This window comes from Trichosurus vulpecula, chromosome 3 (genome assembly GCF_011100635.1).
Source record: "Trichosurus vulpecula isolate mTriVul1 chromosome 3, mTriVul1.pri, whole genome shotgun sequence".
Taxonomy (NCBI): Eukaryota; Metazoa; Chordata; class Mammalia; order Diprotodontia; family Phalangeridae; genus Trichosurus; species Trichosurus vulpecula.
In genome coordinates, this window is record NC_050575.1 from 300,957,776 (window position 1) to 300,973,014 (window position 15,239).

Here is a 15,239-nt window from a genome sequence, read left to right on the forward strand (position 1 = left end):
GCTGTTATTGTATAAATTGTTCTGCTGGTTCTGCTGACTTCACTTTACATCGATTCATATAAGTCTGTCTGGATTTTTCTGAAACTACCCCCTTCATCATTTCTTAGAGAACAGTAATATTCCGTCATATTCATACACCATAATTTATTTAGCCACTGCCCAATTATCAGGCATCTTCTCAGTTTCCAATTCTTCACCACTACAAAAAAAGAACTATACAATATACATTTTTGCCATCAGCACTTAAAAAAGCTCAGAAACAGAAGTACTTTTCCCTCTTAATGTGATATATATTTTTACATTTACTTATTTGAGGTCACATCCTGGTATTTTATGCAATAGGGAAACATTGGAGCCATTCTCACCAAACTGGCATGAAGCAAGACTATCCTCTGTCATCAGTTCTATATTTAACCTGTTTACAGTAGCTAGGTTAAAAAAAAAATAAAACAGATATTGGTAAAGACAACAAAATATCTTTCTTTATAGATGACACAATTGTCAATAAAAAAATTGAGGGTAATGATGTTAGCAAGATAGAGGAAGATAAGATTATTTTTGTGGCTTTAACTGCATACAGAGACCAAAAAAATTGATAAAAAGAGAAGTATCATTTACAGTAATGTCCCAACATATCCAATATTTGGCATAAAAGTCAAACTTTTATGAAAACAATGTAAAATTTTGACAAATAAAAATTTATTTAGTTAACAGAGGGATATCCCATATACATTGCTTTTTTGAGACACTATACTAAAAATACCAATTCTCAAATTAATTTATAGATTTGATGCTGTAGAATCAAAACACCAATTGGTCACTTCTTAAAATTAGAACAGATTATCATAAAATGTATATAGAAGAGTAAACAAAAACATTAAAAAGGGAATCCGAGAAAAAAGTAAAACTGATGAGGCCCTCTTTCAGATCTCAAATTATACTATAAAATGTTAATAAAATTAGCTATTACTTCATAAGAAGAAAACTAGATCAGTGGTACAAAATTAATCAAAATTAGCATTAAATAAACCCAAGATATTAAAATACTTTAAAAAAATAACATTTGTATAGCACTAAAGTTTTACAGAGTGCTTTCCTCAATTTTCCAACAAAGGTAATATAAACATTATTGTCCTAATTGTGCAAATAGGTGGAGTGAGTATCAGAGATAGTAAGTGACTTGCCCTAGATCATATAGCTAGTAAAAATTGGAGCTGGGACTTGAATGCAGGTATTTCTTGACTCCCCTCAGTGGTTTTTCCAGTATGCCACGCTGTGGTGGCCTATTCTACTATTGTGGAAAAGAATGATCTTTATTGCATTTGGGGAGAAGAGGAAAATTTCCACTTCCTTGAAAAAAATGAAAAAAGTTATAGTTGAAGAATAAAGAGTTTTGTGCAGCAAAAATAATTTATATGTAAAATTAAAAGAAAAACAGGTTGGGGGAAAATATTTATGGTAAATTTATTGCTGCTAAAAATGTGACACCCATGATCCATAAAGATCTGTTAGAAATTTATAGGAAGAATAACATCCATTCACTATGGGTTGCTACAAGTTGTTAGATGAAACATTTCCTATGCATATGTCAAAAATCATACTAGAGTTCTTTGAAATATAAACAACAGCAGAGATAACTTTGTTCAATTTTCTGACTGTTAATATAATCAGTGCCTAAAAGAGGGAGATGTATTCTTGGGAAAGGACTTTTGCCACCTTCGTGGAGGATGTCCAACACCAACCAAATGGAAGAGGGATTCACTATAACTGGTGAGATCCTTCAGATACTGTGTTTATGGATGATATGCTGATTGTATCAAACTCTTGGACATTATCAAGCCTCCTAAATGTGGTCCATAATCACTTAAGAGTTCGGCTTAACTATCCAAACCAAGTAGATGAAGAATGCCTGTTGAAATCATGGTGATGTATGTTGGATAGACAACTTATAGAGCTGGCACACTTCTCTGCATACCTTGGACAGACACTGCAAGTGGACAGTGAACTGTGACCAGAACTAAATACAAAGAAATTTGAGAAAATATGAAGTGATGAGCAAAGAAAGCAAAATCGGAACAATATGTACACATAGACTGTATTTTAAAATAATAATAGAAAAATGTAATATAAAAAAGAGGACAATACAGGAGCAGATAAATTGTTTTATTAAAAGGTATACATACACACATGTATATCTATATCCTTGGTTTGGTCTAACTTATGATTTTATTCCTTACATTATTTGGTAGTTTTTGTTAGGAGTAAAGATGCATTTAAACTTTAAGTAATTTTGGAAAATAGAATCTTATCCAAACTTTATAACTCTATATCTCTTTTAGTGCCTACAAAGAGAAGCCATTTAAAATTGTTTAATGACTAAATGAATAAAAAGATGGTTTTTTTATTAACAAAATAAGAACAAGGAAATGAATATTATTTTTTTCTAATGTGGTATCTAGACTAGTAGATCAGGGAACTGCTGCAGATGAGAGTCTCATCCTATTCTTGCAGATAAGAGAGAAATGTGAGCTGGGTGATAGTAACTTTGGGTGAATTCATAGCTGATTAAACAAGCTACCCCATAAGAGTATCGATCAAAGATTTGATGTTAGCCAAGTAGCAGATCCATCATCATGAGCTACAAGCTCTCCGTTTTGGCTTTGTCATCAACATTTTTATCTGTTACTTGAAGACGGAATAGGCATTATTTTCAAATTTGAAGATGGTAAAACCTATGGATAGCTAACATTTTAGAATGCAGAATCAATATTCAAAAATATCTCAACAGTCTGGAACAATGCACTGAAAAATAAAGCAAAATATAAGAAGCATAAAATTCCTGTGAGTATTTATGATCTATAGCCCATCAAGATATTTGTTGTCACTTTATATGTTCAAGTTCACAAGTCTAGGATTCAGAGGTTTCTTATTTTCCTAATGGGCATTTGGCCTGCAATTTTGATAAACCAGTTGCACGTCAGGTAGTTGCAGGACCTTAGCAATGCTACTTGGTGCACGTTATAGACTTTTGCTATGTGATTTATATGAATTAAGAATAAGTATGTGCTTAAAACAAGAATTATTTATTAAAACATAAGCCTTAAGTAGTTTTACCAAACATTGTTGAAAAGTTATAGAACAAAGGTTTAAAGAAAACAGGTACTGAGGTACAATTTTGTATCTTTATCACTAATTTATAATCTATAACATTCATAGCTTAATCCAACACTAGTCTTATTCCTAGACTTAATTATTTTAGTCAAGTCAGCAAGGACTTATTAAGTACCTACTATGTGCCAGACACTGTGCTAAGTTCTGGGTACACAAAGAAAGGCAAAAAATAGCCCCTGATCTCAAGGAGGTCACAGTCTAATAGGGGAGACTATTTGCAAACAACTATGTACAGACAAGATGTATACAGGATAAACTGGAGACAGTCTATAGAGGGAAGGCACTAAAATTAAGAAGTCAGAAAAGGCTTCTTGCAGAAGGTGGTGGGACTTAAGCTAAAACTTGAAGGGCTGGTGGGAGAGAGAGTGTCACCAGAGTCTAGAGATGGAGTGTCTGGTATGAGGAACAGCAAGGAGTCCAGATTGTGGAGGATGTAGTAGGGGAAGAAGAGGTAAGGTATAGGAAGACTAGAAAAGGCCTAGATTTGAGGTCTTTCTGGACCCTGGAGGCAATAGGGAGCCACTGGAATTGGGAGGGCATAGCACTGTAACATGGTCAGATTTGTGCTTTAGGAATATCACTTTGACAGCTGAGTTGGGGGTAGGGTGAGGGGTAGAGACTTGAGGCAGGGAAACCAACCAGCCAGTTATTGGAGTACTCCAGGGTTGAGGTTATGAATGCTGTACCAGGGTGGTGGCAATGTCAGAGGAGAGAAGGAGGGGTGTATGCAAGAGATTTTACAAAGATAGAATCAATAAACTAGCAACTATCGTATATGATGGATGAGAGAGAGTGAGGAGTTGAGAATGCCAGCTAGGTAGGATGCCAGTTTGGGCGACTAGGAAGATGACGGTACCTTCCTCAGTAGTAGGGAAGTTAGGGAGAGGGGCAGGAGTGGGAGGGGAACATAAGGAGTTCAGTTTTGACCATGTTGTGTTTAAGACACCTGCAGGACATCCAGATTGAGATGTCCAATAGGCAGTTGTTGAGAGACTAGAGTTAGGAGAGAGGTTAGGGATGGACAAATCTGAGAATTGTCTGCCTGGAGATGACAGTTACATCTATGATGGCTGATGAGATTACCAGGAGAATTAGCAAAGAGGCAGAAGAGAAGGCAGCCCAGGAAAGACACCCGTAGTTAACGGTAAGGATCTGGATGAAGAACCAGCAAAGGAGATTAAGAAGAAAGAAAGGAGGAGAACTAGGAGAGGGCACTGCCATAAAAACCTACAGAGAGTATGACTGACAGTGTCAAAGACTACATGGGTCAAGAAGGAGGATTAAGAAAAGACCATTACATTTGACAATTAATAGGTAACTTTGTAGATAGCTCTTTCAATTGAATTATAAGGTGTGAAGCCAGACTGCTGAGTTAAGAAGGTAGTGTGAGGAAAGTAAATGGAAGCAGCAGTTGTAGACAGCCTCTAAAAAGATTTAAATAGAAAACCAAAGGTTTAAAAGAAAATCAAAGTGTTTTCAACTCATATTTATCTTGAGTTTATAATAAAGCGTTTTTAAATAGCCTCTAGAATTTCTGTAGGTCGTTGACTTTATGCTTGCCTTTAATTTATTTTTCAAATGAGTGCCAACATTTTGTCATAGTTCCCTTTTCTAAAACTGAATAATTGCTTAATGGCCCTGTTCCAGTCAGAATTCTGAATTTGTGTTTTGACCACTATTATATATGGATTTAGCTATGGGGGGGAGGTGCCTTTTTCATGAAGTAACAATGAAATCTTGTGGATTTTCACTAAAGACGTTTAGTTTTAGGAAATTAACCCTAGTCTTACGAAATGAACCCAAAAACTAAATGAAACCTCCCAGGTTCTGTTTACTGGCTTCAAACCGATAATTTCTTAGCTTTACTTTCTTTCATTTTTGTTAATGTGATTATAGTTATAGTCCATGATTATTTTTCTTCTTCTGGAATATGTGATTTTATTTTTCTCTTTTATGTATAGGTAAGAATCTGAAAAACAGTTAAATTGGACATGAAAAAGTGTTTAAATGTATAACAATATGTAAATGTTTTATGATTCAAATTTTATCCTGAGAAAATTTCACAACAGGAAGTAATTCTAATATGTATTTTATTATTCAGGACTGTTGCTGTATCAAACTCATGCTTCTATGAGCATACACCAAGACCCCCATTATTCTAAGTTTTATTGTTAGCCAATTGTACCAGAAAAATGTCAGTGAAGTGACTGTGAATAGCACAAAGATTCATCACAATAATAAGCTGAACTATTCTTTCCTGCTTAAACCTAGAATTGGACTGAAATCAAATACTGTTCTGTATATTTTTGCAGTTTCACCACAGTTCTCAGATTAAATTTAAGTATAGAAAAACTAATTCTTCTAGCCATAATTTATACTAATGGAAGATTTTATTCTTATCAACAGAAATGCAGAACAAAACATTCACCCTGATAACCAAGAGCTAGTGAGGGTGCTTCGGGAACAGCTTCAGACAGATCAGGTAATGAATGTCCAAGTGTACTGGTGAGGGTAAAGAGCTAATGAATGAATGTGCAAATGTACAGAAATGGCTGGGGTAAAGAGCCAATCTATTGTTACTGCTGCTGCAAACTCAAAGGAGTCTGACTAAACTAACAATTTACCCCTTAAAAGTTAGACTCTTTTTGACTTTGAAGGAAGCGTATACTATAGCTTTTTGCTCTATGGAGTATAGGTTTCAAGAGTGGGCAAATGGTTCCTTTTTCATTCATTCGTATTTCGTTGGCTTTTTTTTTTTAAACGTTGGCTTAAAAAAGACCTTTCATGATATTTAATTAAGTGATAAAAATAATTACTTTCTAATGCGTCTTTAAGTGTGGTAGAATTTTATCTTAAGCATTCAACTCTTGATGTTGTCATTGCATATTTAGTGTTTGAATGATAAGGAAGGGACACATGGTGGGTGGGTTTTTGTTTCATTAAGGTACAGAGCCAGGATATTTTCCTTCTTTACCCAGGCAAAGCTAGAGAAAATTCCATGAAAAAAGTAGCTTTTTATTGGTGTTGCATCCTTTATTTTAGCCAGAGGGTGTAAAGTCAGACAGAATCTCACAGAACTAGAATTACAGTGCTTTTTGTAGAGAATTGCAAGAAGCATGTAATGTGCTTTCCTCCTGGCAACATTTTTTAAAAGACAACACTGAAATTTAAGGGGAGAAAAGGGTCTGTTCTAGTCAGGAATAGCATCAGGGTGGCCGGACCAATTACAGGTGTTGTACCTTGTCTAGAGTATCCCTTGGAATCTGATTTGGTCTGGGAATCTCTAGAGTTAGTCCAGAGAGGATCCCTATAGCCTTAGGCTTCTGAAATAGATTGTAAGAGACTTAGCCATCCAGAAAGCTTCCAGGTCCAGTAGGACCTCCTGGGATTGTTAGGCATCCACATCCCCTTCTCTTTCCACAACCACTAGACTTGCCTCAGCGTAAGTTTAAAAGGTGGGGTTAAGGGCTTTTGGCTAGCTCCTCTTGGTCAAATGACTCTGTTTTGGGAAAGAATTAAGGAAAGACAGCAGTAAACATGTCCATGTTTGTCATGATGAGGTATATTGTATCTGTATTCTATCCCTTCTTTCCCATTCTCCCTTCCCCCTCTGAATTAAAGCTGTGATAGTATCTTACTCCAGATAATCGTGATGGCAAAGGTACTGCAATAAACACTTTTTCCTAGGAATTTGAGTTTAATGAAATACTTGACCACTGGATCATTAGTTCACATCTCCGTGAGACTTCAGAGGTCGAGTCCAGCCTCCTCCTTTTACAGATAAGGAGAAAGTCCCAGAGAGGTTTGCCCAAAGTCACTCAGATAATAAATAAGTCGTAGAGTGAGGAACAGAATCCAGATCATCTGGCTCCCGTTCCACACTCATTCCACTGCACCACCATGCCTCCCATTGGTTTGGGCTAGAGAATGTTTTGGTATTTTACTTTAATAATTTACTGAATGTATAAATTCAATTCTGATTCAATCTGATTGACTAGTATGTATTTTTAAAATTTGGTTCAGTTTACAATTAAATTTTGAGTTGGTCCAGATATCTAGTTCTTTTTTTTTTTTGGTTTTTTTTGGGGGGCAGGGCAATTGGGGTTAAGTGACTTGCCCAAGGTCACACAGCTAGTACGTGTGTCAAGTGTCTGAGGCCAGATTTGAACTCAGGTCCTCCTGACTCCAGGGCTGGTGCTCTACTCACTGTGCCACCTAGCTGCCCAGATATCTAGTTCTTAATAGCAAATATTTTAATCGTTGGCTTTATTCTAGATGATGTACAAAATCAGCTTTGACCATCAGAGCTGATTATTAATTGTAGATGTCTCTGGTACTGATATTCCTGCATTTGTTCATATTATAGATCCTATCCATATTATATATGGTGATAGAGTTATAAATCGGGTGAAAATTTCTTATTTTTAGTATGTGAAGCAAGAATTATATTTAAGTTCCTAATGCTAAAATTGTTTTGATCTTTGCCATTTTAATTCTAAAAATGACCCAACATTGGAAATTTTAACTTTGATTGCTATTTAACATAATATACTAGATATTCAGCACTTGTGAAAAGGATGTGATAAAACTTTTAAATTTAAGGATCTAACTGAAAAGAAATTTATAGCATCCTCTCGTTAGTGCTAGAATAGCCTACAAATAGTCACATGCCCAAGGAGATTAAAGATTTATTTCGAGTGAGTAAAAAAATAATCCTGAATTCATTCATTTTTCTATTTTAAGCTTTCTTAGGAGGGAAGAGTAGAAGAGGTTGCCACCTAGAGGAGGGTAACTAAAATGGCGAAGGACCTTGAGCTTCTGACATAAGAGGGCTAGTTGGAAGTTCTAGGGATGTTTAATCTGGAGAAGGGAATTCAGGTGGAACATTGTATCTGTCTTCAAGTGTTTGAAAGGCTTTCCTGTGCAAGAGGGATTAGACTTAGTGAACAGCCAAGAGCAATGGGATGAAGTTGAAAAGTGAAAAGAGATAAATTTAGGCTTGATATTAAGAAAAATGTCTTAACAGTTAGAACTGGCCAAAAGTTAAATAAGCTATCTCCAAAGGGAGTAGGTTCCCCTCTCCCCTCGTTAGAGGTCTTTAAGCAGAGAATGTTGGGTATGTTTTGAGGGAGATTCTTGTACACTATGGGTTAGACATTCTTCTATTCTAAAATCACGATTCTCTGAAAATACAGGTTTTCTAAAAGTGGGGAGGATATAGTTTGGAAGTTTTAACAGATCTATATTTGCAAAGCTACCTAAACAAAAGTTATTGTGCCCAAGAGGTTGTGATTAAGTGTTTCTGAATAAACTTAAGTAGCATTGAACAAAACTCTCTGGGAGAACTTCAATGGTGGTTTTTTTTTTCCCCAGCAGGATGCACCTGCTGTTGTTCGGCAGCAGTTCTACACTGATATGTCCTGTCCAATCTGTTTACATCAGGCTTCTCTTCCTATTGAAACAAACTGTGGACATCTTTTTTGTGGTAAGCAACAAACATCACCATTGTTCCATATTTAGGCATGCGCCTAATTACACTGATTCCTAAATTTCTCTTCTAAGTATCTTCTATATGTGTATTGAAGCCAGATGTTAATGTAGGAGCTAGTGCTTGATACAGTAAATGTTCACTGTTGTTGTGCTAATTTGCATCTTGCCAAGAGAAGGAAGACTACTCCAAAAATTTTGAGTGAAACCCATACTTAACCCCAGCTACCTACCACCACTTACTCTAAGTATATGCTTGTTCTTTGCATCCGTGGGACCTTTCTAAGGGTAGAAGTCAGAACTTCCTACAAGTTTGGAAGCTGTCAGAATTACAGGAGGAAAAGATCCTAATGAGCAAAGTCTAGCTTTCACATTTGACAAGTCTTGGGTGAGGCCACTTGGAAGGAACAGTCTTTTTATCTCATTTTTCATTCAAGGGTGTGCTAGAGCCAGTTTGAGCCAGGTGGAGGAAGCTGGTTATTAAATTTTCAGCGTGACCAGTTTACACACGGAAATCAGCTAAAATACAATCTCTTGTTTTGTCAGTTGATTGTTTTATTATTAACTGATTGTTTAGTTGATTGTCTAGAGGAGAAGTCATCAACTATAGCCACCTAGCCAAACCTGGCCTATGTATTTAAAATTTAAATAAAATTTTATTGTATTTAAAAATGCAAAAATCATTTATAGTCCATTGGTTGTACAAAAACTGGCAGCTGGCTAGATTTGGCTCACTTTTTGCAGACCCTTAGTCTAGACTTAAGAAAGTGATTGGAGAAAATGTTATTAATGCAGATTAAACTTAAAAGTGTGTTCTTTGTACATATTTTTCTGGAGCTGGTTGTAATCTCAACTCAGTTTTTTGTCTTTTTCATATTTAATCACGGTGCTTATTACAGACATATTTTAATGGGCTCTTAAATTTATTCTGCTTGGGCCCAGAGGGCAGAACTAGAAACAATGGCTGGAAGTTGCCAAGATTTTTGTTTGAGCTAAACAATTTCCCACTGGTGCTATCTGAAAGTTGAAGACATTGTTCAGGAAGCTAGAGGTTTTCCAAGTCTTACCAGAGGTCTGTGAGCAAAAACTAAATGACCTCTTGTTGTTCCAGATGAGATTCTTATGCAACTGTGAATGGGGCTTGATAGCCTCCCAGGTTCCTTCCACTTTGGAGATTCAGTGATTTGTTGAAATGATAGCTTATATAATGCCAAACACCCTAGAAAAATGTCTTTCTCCAGTTTGTTTATTTGTTGGATTTTATTGTGGTTTCTGCAGCATTCTTGATTTATAGCATCACGATTTTTTCTCTTTCTCCAAATTTTTAAGCTTTTACATGACTAAAAATTAATAAAGATAGAATAAGAAAAGAGACTATAGAAGAAAATATTTAAATCAAATGTCATGAATAAAAGTCAGATATCCAAAAAATATAGGGAATTGACACAAATATATAACCTTTCCCTAAGAGCCTTTTCCTCATAGATAAGTGGTCAAAGGATACCAGCAGTTTTCAAAAGAATTGCAAATGATTAATTTATTTGAAAATATGTTCCATATCACCAATTATAGAAGAGATGGAAATGGAAACAGCTTAAGTTTTTCTTTATTCCTTGAAAATTGGCAAAGATGACAAAAAACAGAAGCAGTCAGTGTTGGAGATGCTGTAGGAACACAAGCACACTCTTGTTGAAATTTTATTGAGACAGCCAACCTGGATTTCGATTTGTAATATTCAAGGAAAGTCAAAATTGTCTTTATCCTTTCACTAGTAACTCCATTATACGCATATACCCTCAGGAAATCATAGGCAGAAACAAATGTCTACTATATGTTAAATGTTCATAGAAATATTGTGTGTTAGAACTGGAAACAAAGTTGTGTGCCCATCGATTGGGCTGAAAAAACTGTGGGATATGAATGGAATGGAATAATATTGTATAGTGTAGATACACAATGATTACCATAAGTGAAAAGATCACTAAAAAGAAGTTGAACTCTGAGTAAATGACAACTAGTGATGGACCTGGAGAAGAGATAATGAAAAGTACTTCCTTGCTCATGGTAGAGGAACAGGAGACAGAACAGTGTTGTATATGTTTTCAGAAATATTCATTGTTTCTGTTTTCAACTAACTTTTTGTTACAAGGTAAGGATAAGTCTGGAGAGGGAAAGGAATAGCTAAGTCATTCACAGTTGATCATTTTACAGTATTGCTGTTACTGTGTTTAGTGGTCTCCTGGTTCTCCTAATTGCACTTTGCATCAGTTCATGGAAGTCTTTCTAGGTTTTTCTGAAGAGCATCCTGCTCATTGTTTCTGATACATCATAATCATATACCACAACTTTTTAACCATCCCAGTGAGGGGATGGACATCTTCTCAGTTTCCAATATTTGCTACCACCGAAAGAGCTGCCATAAATATTTTTGTACTTATAGGTCCTTTTCCTTTTTGTTTTTTATCTCCTAGGAATACAGACCTAGTAATGGTATTTCTGGATCAAAGGTTATCCATGGTTTTATTGCCTTTTGGGCATAATTCCAAATTGTTCTCCAGGATGGTTGAATCAATTCACAACTCTGTCAACAGTACCTTAGTGTCTTAATTTTCCCACATCCCCTCCAACATTTGTCATTTTCTTTTTCTGTCATATTAGCCAATCTCATAGGTGTGGGGTGGTAGCTCTGAGGTTTTTTTAAATTTGCATTTTTCTAATCAATAGTAATTTAGAACATTTTATTCATATGATTGTAGATAGCTTTGATTACTTTGTTTGAAAACTGCCTCTCTTTGCTGGCCCCACCTGAGGCCTATTCAATAGTCGGGGAAAGATCTTTGACTTACTGATAGCTTTTGGGGAAAGATCTTTCACTTACTGATTGGCTTTAAAAAAACACACACTTGAGTAAGAAATTTCTCCTCCTTAACAAGATTCAGTTTCCACATAAGAATCAAATGATGCTGTTATTTTCTTCACCTTTCACTTCTATTCTTATTAATTCCAACATGAAAGACTTAGAGGCAAAATGCCATTACCTATGATCATGTCATCTTCATAGGTAATTGAAATCTGTACCATTGAGTGCAGGTCTTCACACACAGTGACCCAGTAAATTCGCACTAACCCCATCATCTCATGTTTTACATTAGTCTCTTCTCTAAATATTTTTTCCTGAGCAATTAATAAATTGTAATGACTGATTTTAATTTCTTACCTTCTGCTGACATTTGGCAATACTAATGGATAGTGGGGGGAAAAAAAAGAAAGCTCTGCCAGAGAAAAATAACTTGCTTAGATAATCCATTAATTGGATAATCCATCCCTGTGTTCTGTTGAAGGTCCTATCAAGCATGCCCCTAGGGGGAAAGAGTCTCAAAATATTCAGTGAGATATAAAGCTTGTCAGATGCTTTGAATACAGCCTCATCCAGACAATCTGCTCTCTCACCTCTATGCTCCAACTCTGACATCACATAATAAGCATTACTATAGGTCACAAGATGTCTAGGTAAAACATACACTAGGATTACTCCCCAGATTATTCACACATTAGCAGAATACAGACAGAAATGGAAGGAAAACATCTAGCTCCCCAAGCCAGACGTAGCTATGATTCCTTGATGTGTGTCTTGAGTTTTAGCTGGGTCTTGTTACTACATAAATGTTTGGGAATAGTAGGCTTCTGTGGCTAGTTTTGATCAGCAAATGCATTGTTCCTCATGAAATCAACCTGGGGATGGAGAAGAGACATTATACTCGGTTGTAAGCTGGCTTCAGGTGTTCCCTTCTTGTGCAGCCCAACTGGGTCACTTAGCCTGACATTCTAATAGATTCTATGAGAAGTATCTCATCATCTTGGTCATAGTATAAGACTATGTTATACTGCTAGGTTTCTTTTATTTGGTCTCTAAGTAAAAGGATGAAAAATAAGTATCCCAGTTCTTTTCTTTGTAACATCTCATGTATACACTCCTTCTTTCCTCTGACACTGCCCTCACCCTTGTACAGGCCCTCATCATCTCACTGCTAGACTACTGAGGTAGATTGCTGTTTGGTCTCCCTCAGTCTCTCCCCATTCCAGTCCAGCTTCCATTCAGCTGTCAGAATGATCTTCCAAAAGCACAGGTTTGATCATGTTACCTTACCCCTATTCAGCTAATGCCAGGGCTTCCTATCATGGGATCAAATACAAAATCTTCTTTTTATCTTTTAAAGCCCTCATAACCTGATGCCATCCTATGTTTCATCTTATATCTTACATCCCTCCTCGTACTCTGTAGGTCAGTGACACTCGCCTCCTTTTTGTTCCTTCTACAAAATACGCCTAGTCTCCTGATTGTGCATTTTCATTGGCCATCCCCCCTCCCTAGAATTCTTTCCCCCATCACCTTTTGCTTTTAGTTTCCTTAGCTTTCCTGTCTTTTTTTAAGTTTCAGCTAAAATCCCACTTTCTGCAAGGAGCTTTTGCCAATCCCCCTACATACTAGAACCATCTCTCTGTTAATTACCTCCATTTGTGTGTGTGTGTGTGTGTTTTATACATAGCTCTTTACTGTGAGCTCCTTGCAAGCAGAGATTGTTTTTCACCCTATTTATATCTTCAGCACTTAACACAGTTCCTGACACACAGTAGCCACATAATAAATGCTTATTGACTTGGCATCATTTAGTAACAAAGATGTTTCTGAAAAATGGTTGCTCCTAGAGCATTATTACCAAATGTAAAAGCTATAAGACCAAATCTAGAAAATAAAATAATAATTTATTTGGTGCTCACATGACCTGAGTTAATCATTGTTACCAGACTGTAGAAATAACTACTTCTTTAATTATGAATTTAAGTAATACCTACCCTTCAGCACCTAAACACTTTTCATTAATGTATTTTATACTTAATATAGTAATGAAAGGCATTTCCATTTAATGGACAAGAAAAGTTGAAACACATCTTCTGTCATAACAGATCTGGTAGAGATCTGAAGTTTATTAATCTTTGATTACCAACCCAGTAGGTTTTCTATCAAATTGTTTCCACTACCTTGTTTGTAATATGCGTCTATCTTGCTCCGAAATGATAGCACAAAGATGCAAGGATAAATGTATCAAAGTACATTAAACCCTTTAGAAAATCACCAAGTAAAGCTAAGGTATTATTTCAGATAATTATACTATCTATATACTAACATATATATACATATGTGTACATATACTAACCTATAATCATAGGTTAATGATGATAATAATAAAAGCTTGTTTGCATATAATTCTTACCTTTAGGTTGCCCTCAGAGTACCATAGAAATGTCTCACTTATACAAGATCCTTGTGCTGTAGGGAGGGTTGAAATATTAAGGTTATATCTATACTAGAGGAAAAAGGCTGGTTTAGCTTTTAATTACCTTTTAGTTAACAGTGGTAAAGCCAGCATGTCTTGATGGAAAGGAGGATGGATTGTGGAGTCAGAGGACTTTGATTTGGAACCCAGCTATAATATTGGGTAGCTCACATGTAAAATGAAGGGGAATGACCTCTACAATCCATTTTAGCTCTAAATCTGTGGTCTTAGGATCTTAATCCCCATCCCCACCCTCCAAGTCCAACATTCTACACCATCCCTATAGCATTTTCCTTTACTCAGATCACTTCCTATGTATTTGCTTTTTAAAGTCAAAAGTCCCAGAGTATCAAAGTTGGGAGGAACCTCAGTGGCCATTTCCTCTAACCCATACTGGAATACAGTTCCTATCTCAACATATCTGATAAGTGGCCATTCAGTGTTTGCTCGAAAACCTCCGTTGAGAGGGAATCCACTACTTCTGATTCCACTATTGGACAGCTCTAATTATTAAGAATTTTTTTTCCTGAAATCAAGCCTAAATCAGCTTTTTTTTTTTGCAGGTTCTACCTCCTGGTTCTGTCCTCTGGGGCCAAGAAAGTCTAATTTTTCTTTCACATGTGCCTTTCAAATACTTGAGAGACAATTAGCTTGTCTCTCAAGAATCTTCACTTCCCACTTCAATTCAACAAGCATTTATTAAGCACATGAGAGGTACAAGGCACTGTGCTAGGTGCTAAGAATAAAAAGACAAAAATAGAATGGTCCCTGCGCTCAAGAAGCTTACATTTTGTAGGCTAAGTACCCCCAGTTCCTTCATCTTTTGTGATCTTAATACTCTTGTTGCCTTCCACTGGTTGTTCTCCAGCTTATCCCTTTTCTCCTTAAATTGTAGTATCAACTGAACATTAGATTTTTATTTCTAGCTCTAGTCTATCTCCTGAGTTCCATCCTACATTGCTAACTCTCTCTTGGATATTTCAAGTTGACTGGCCCATAAGCAGGTTAAACTCAATTGTCCAAAACAAAACTCATTTTCCTTACCCTTGAAACTACTCTTTTTATAAACCTCCCTATTTTTGTTGAAGACACCACCATCTTTCTAGTCACTCAGATTCACAACTTTTGTGTCATCCTCAACTTTTCATTCTTCCTCACCCTACACATCCAGTCAGTTGTCAAGTCCTGGCAGGTCTGCCCCCTTAACATCTTTCACTCCTATCTCCTCTATAGTTATCAGCCATA

At 36.1% G+C, this 15,239-nt stretch overlaps 1 protein-coding gene across 6 annotated transcripts in view; it reads left to right on the forward strand.

Annotated features, from left to right (window-relative positions):
- RNF170 (ring finger protein 170) overlaps positions 1 to 15,239 on the forward strand; it is a 56,678-nt gene that overhangs the window by 25,578 nt on the left and 15,861 nt on the right. For 4 of the 6 annotated variants that reach the window (XM_036751061.1, XM_036751062.1, XM_036751063.1 and 1 more), the window contains 2 exons: positions 5,578 to 5,653; positions 8,545 to 8,656. In XM_036751061.1, the coding sequence (XP_036606956.1) occupies positions 5,578 to 5,653; positions 8,545 to 8,656 (188 nt within the window). The remainder of the gene's footprint in view (positions 1 to 5,577; positions 5,654 to 8,544; positions 8,657 to 15,239) is intronic. The other 2 variants (XM_036751064.1, XM_036751066.1) reach the window with 1 other exon arrangement.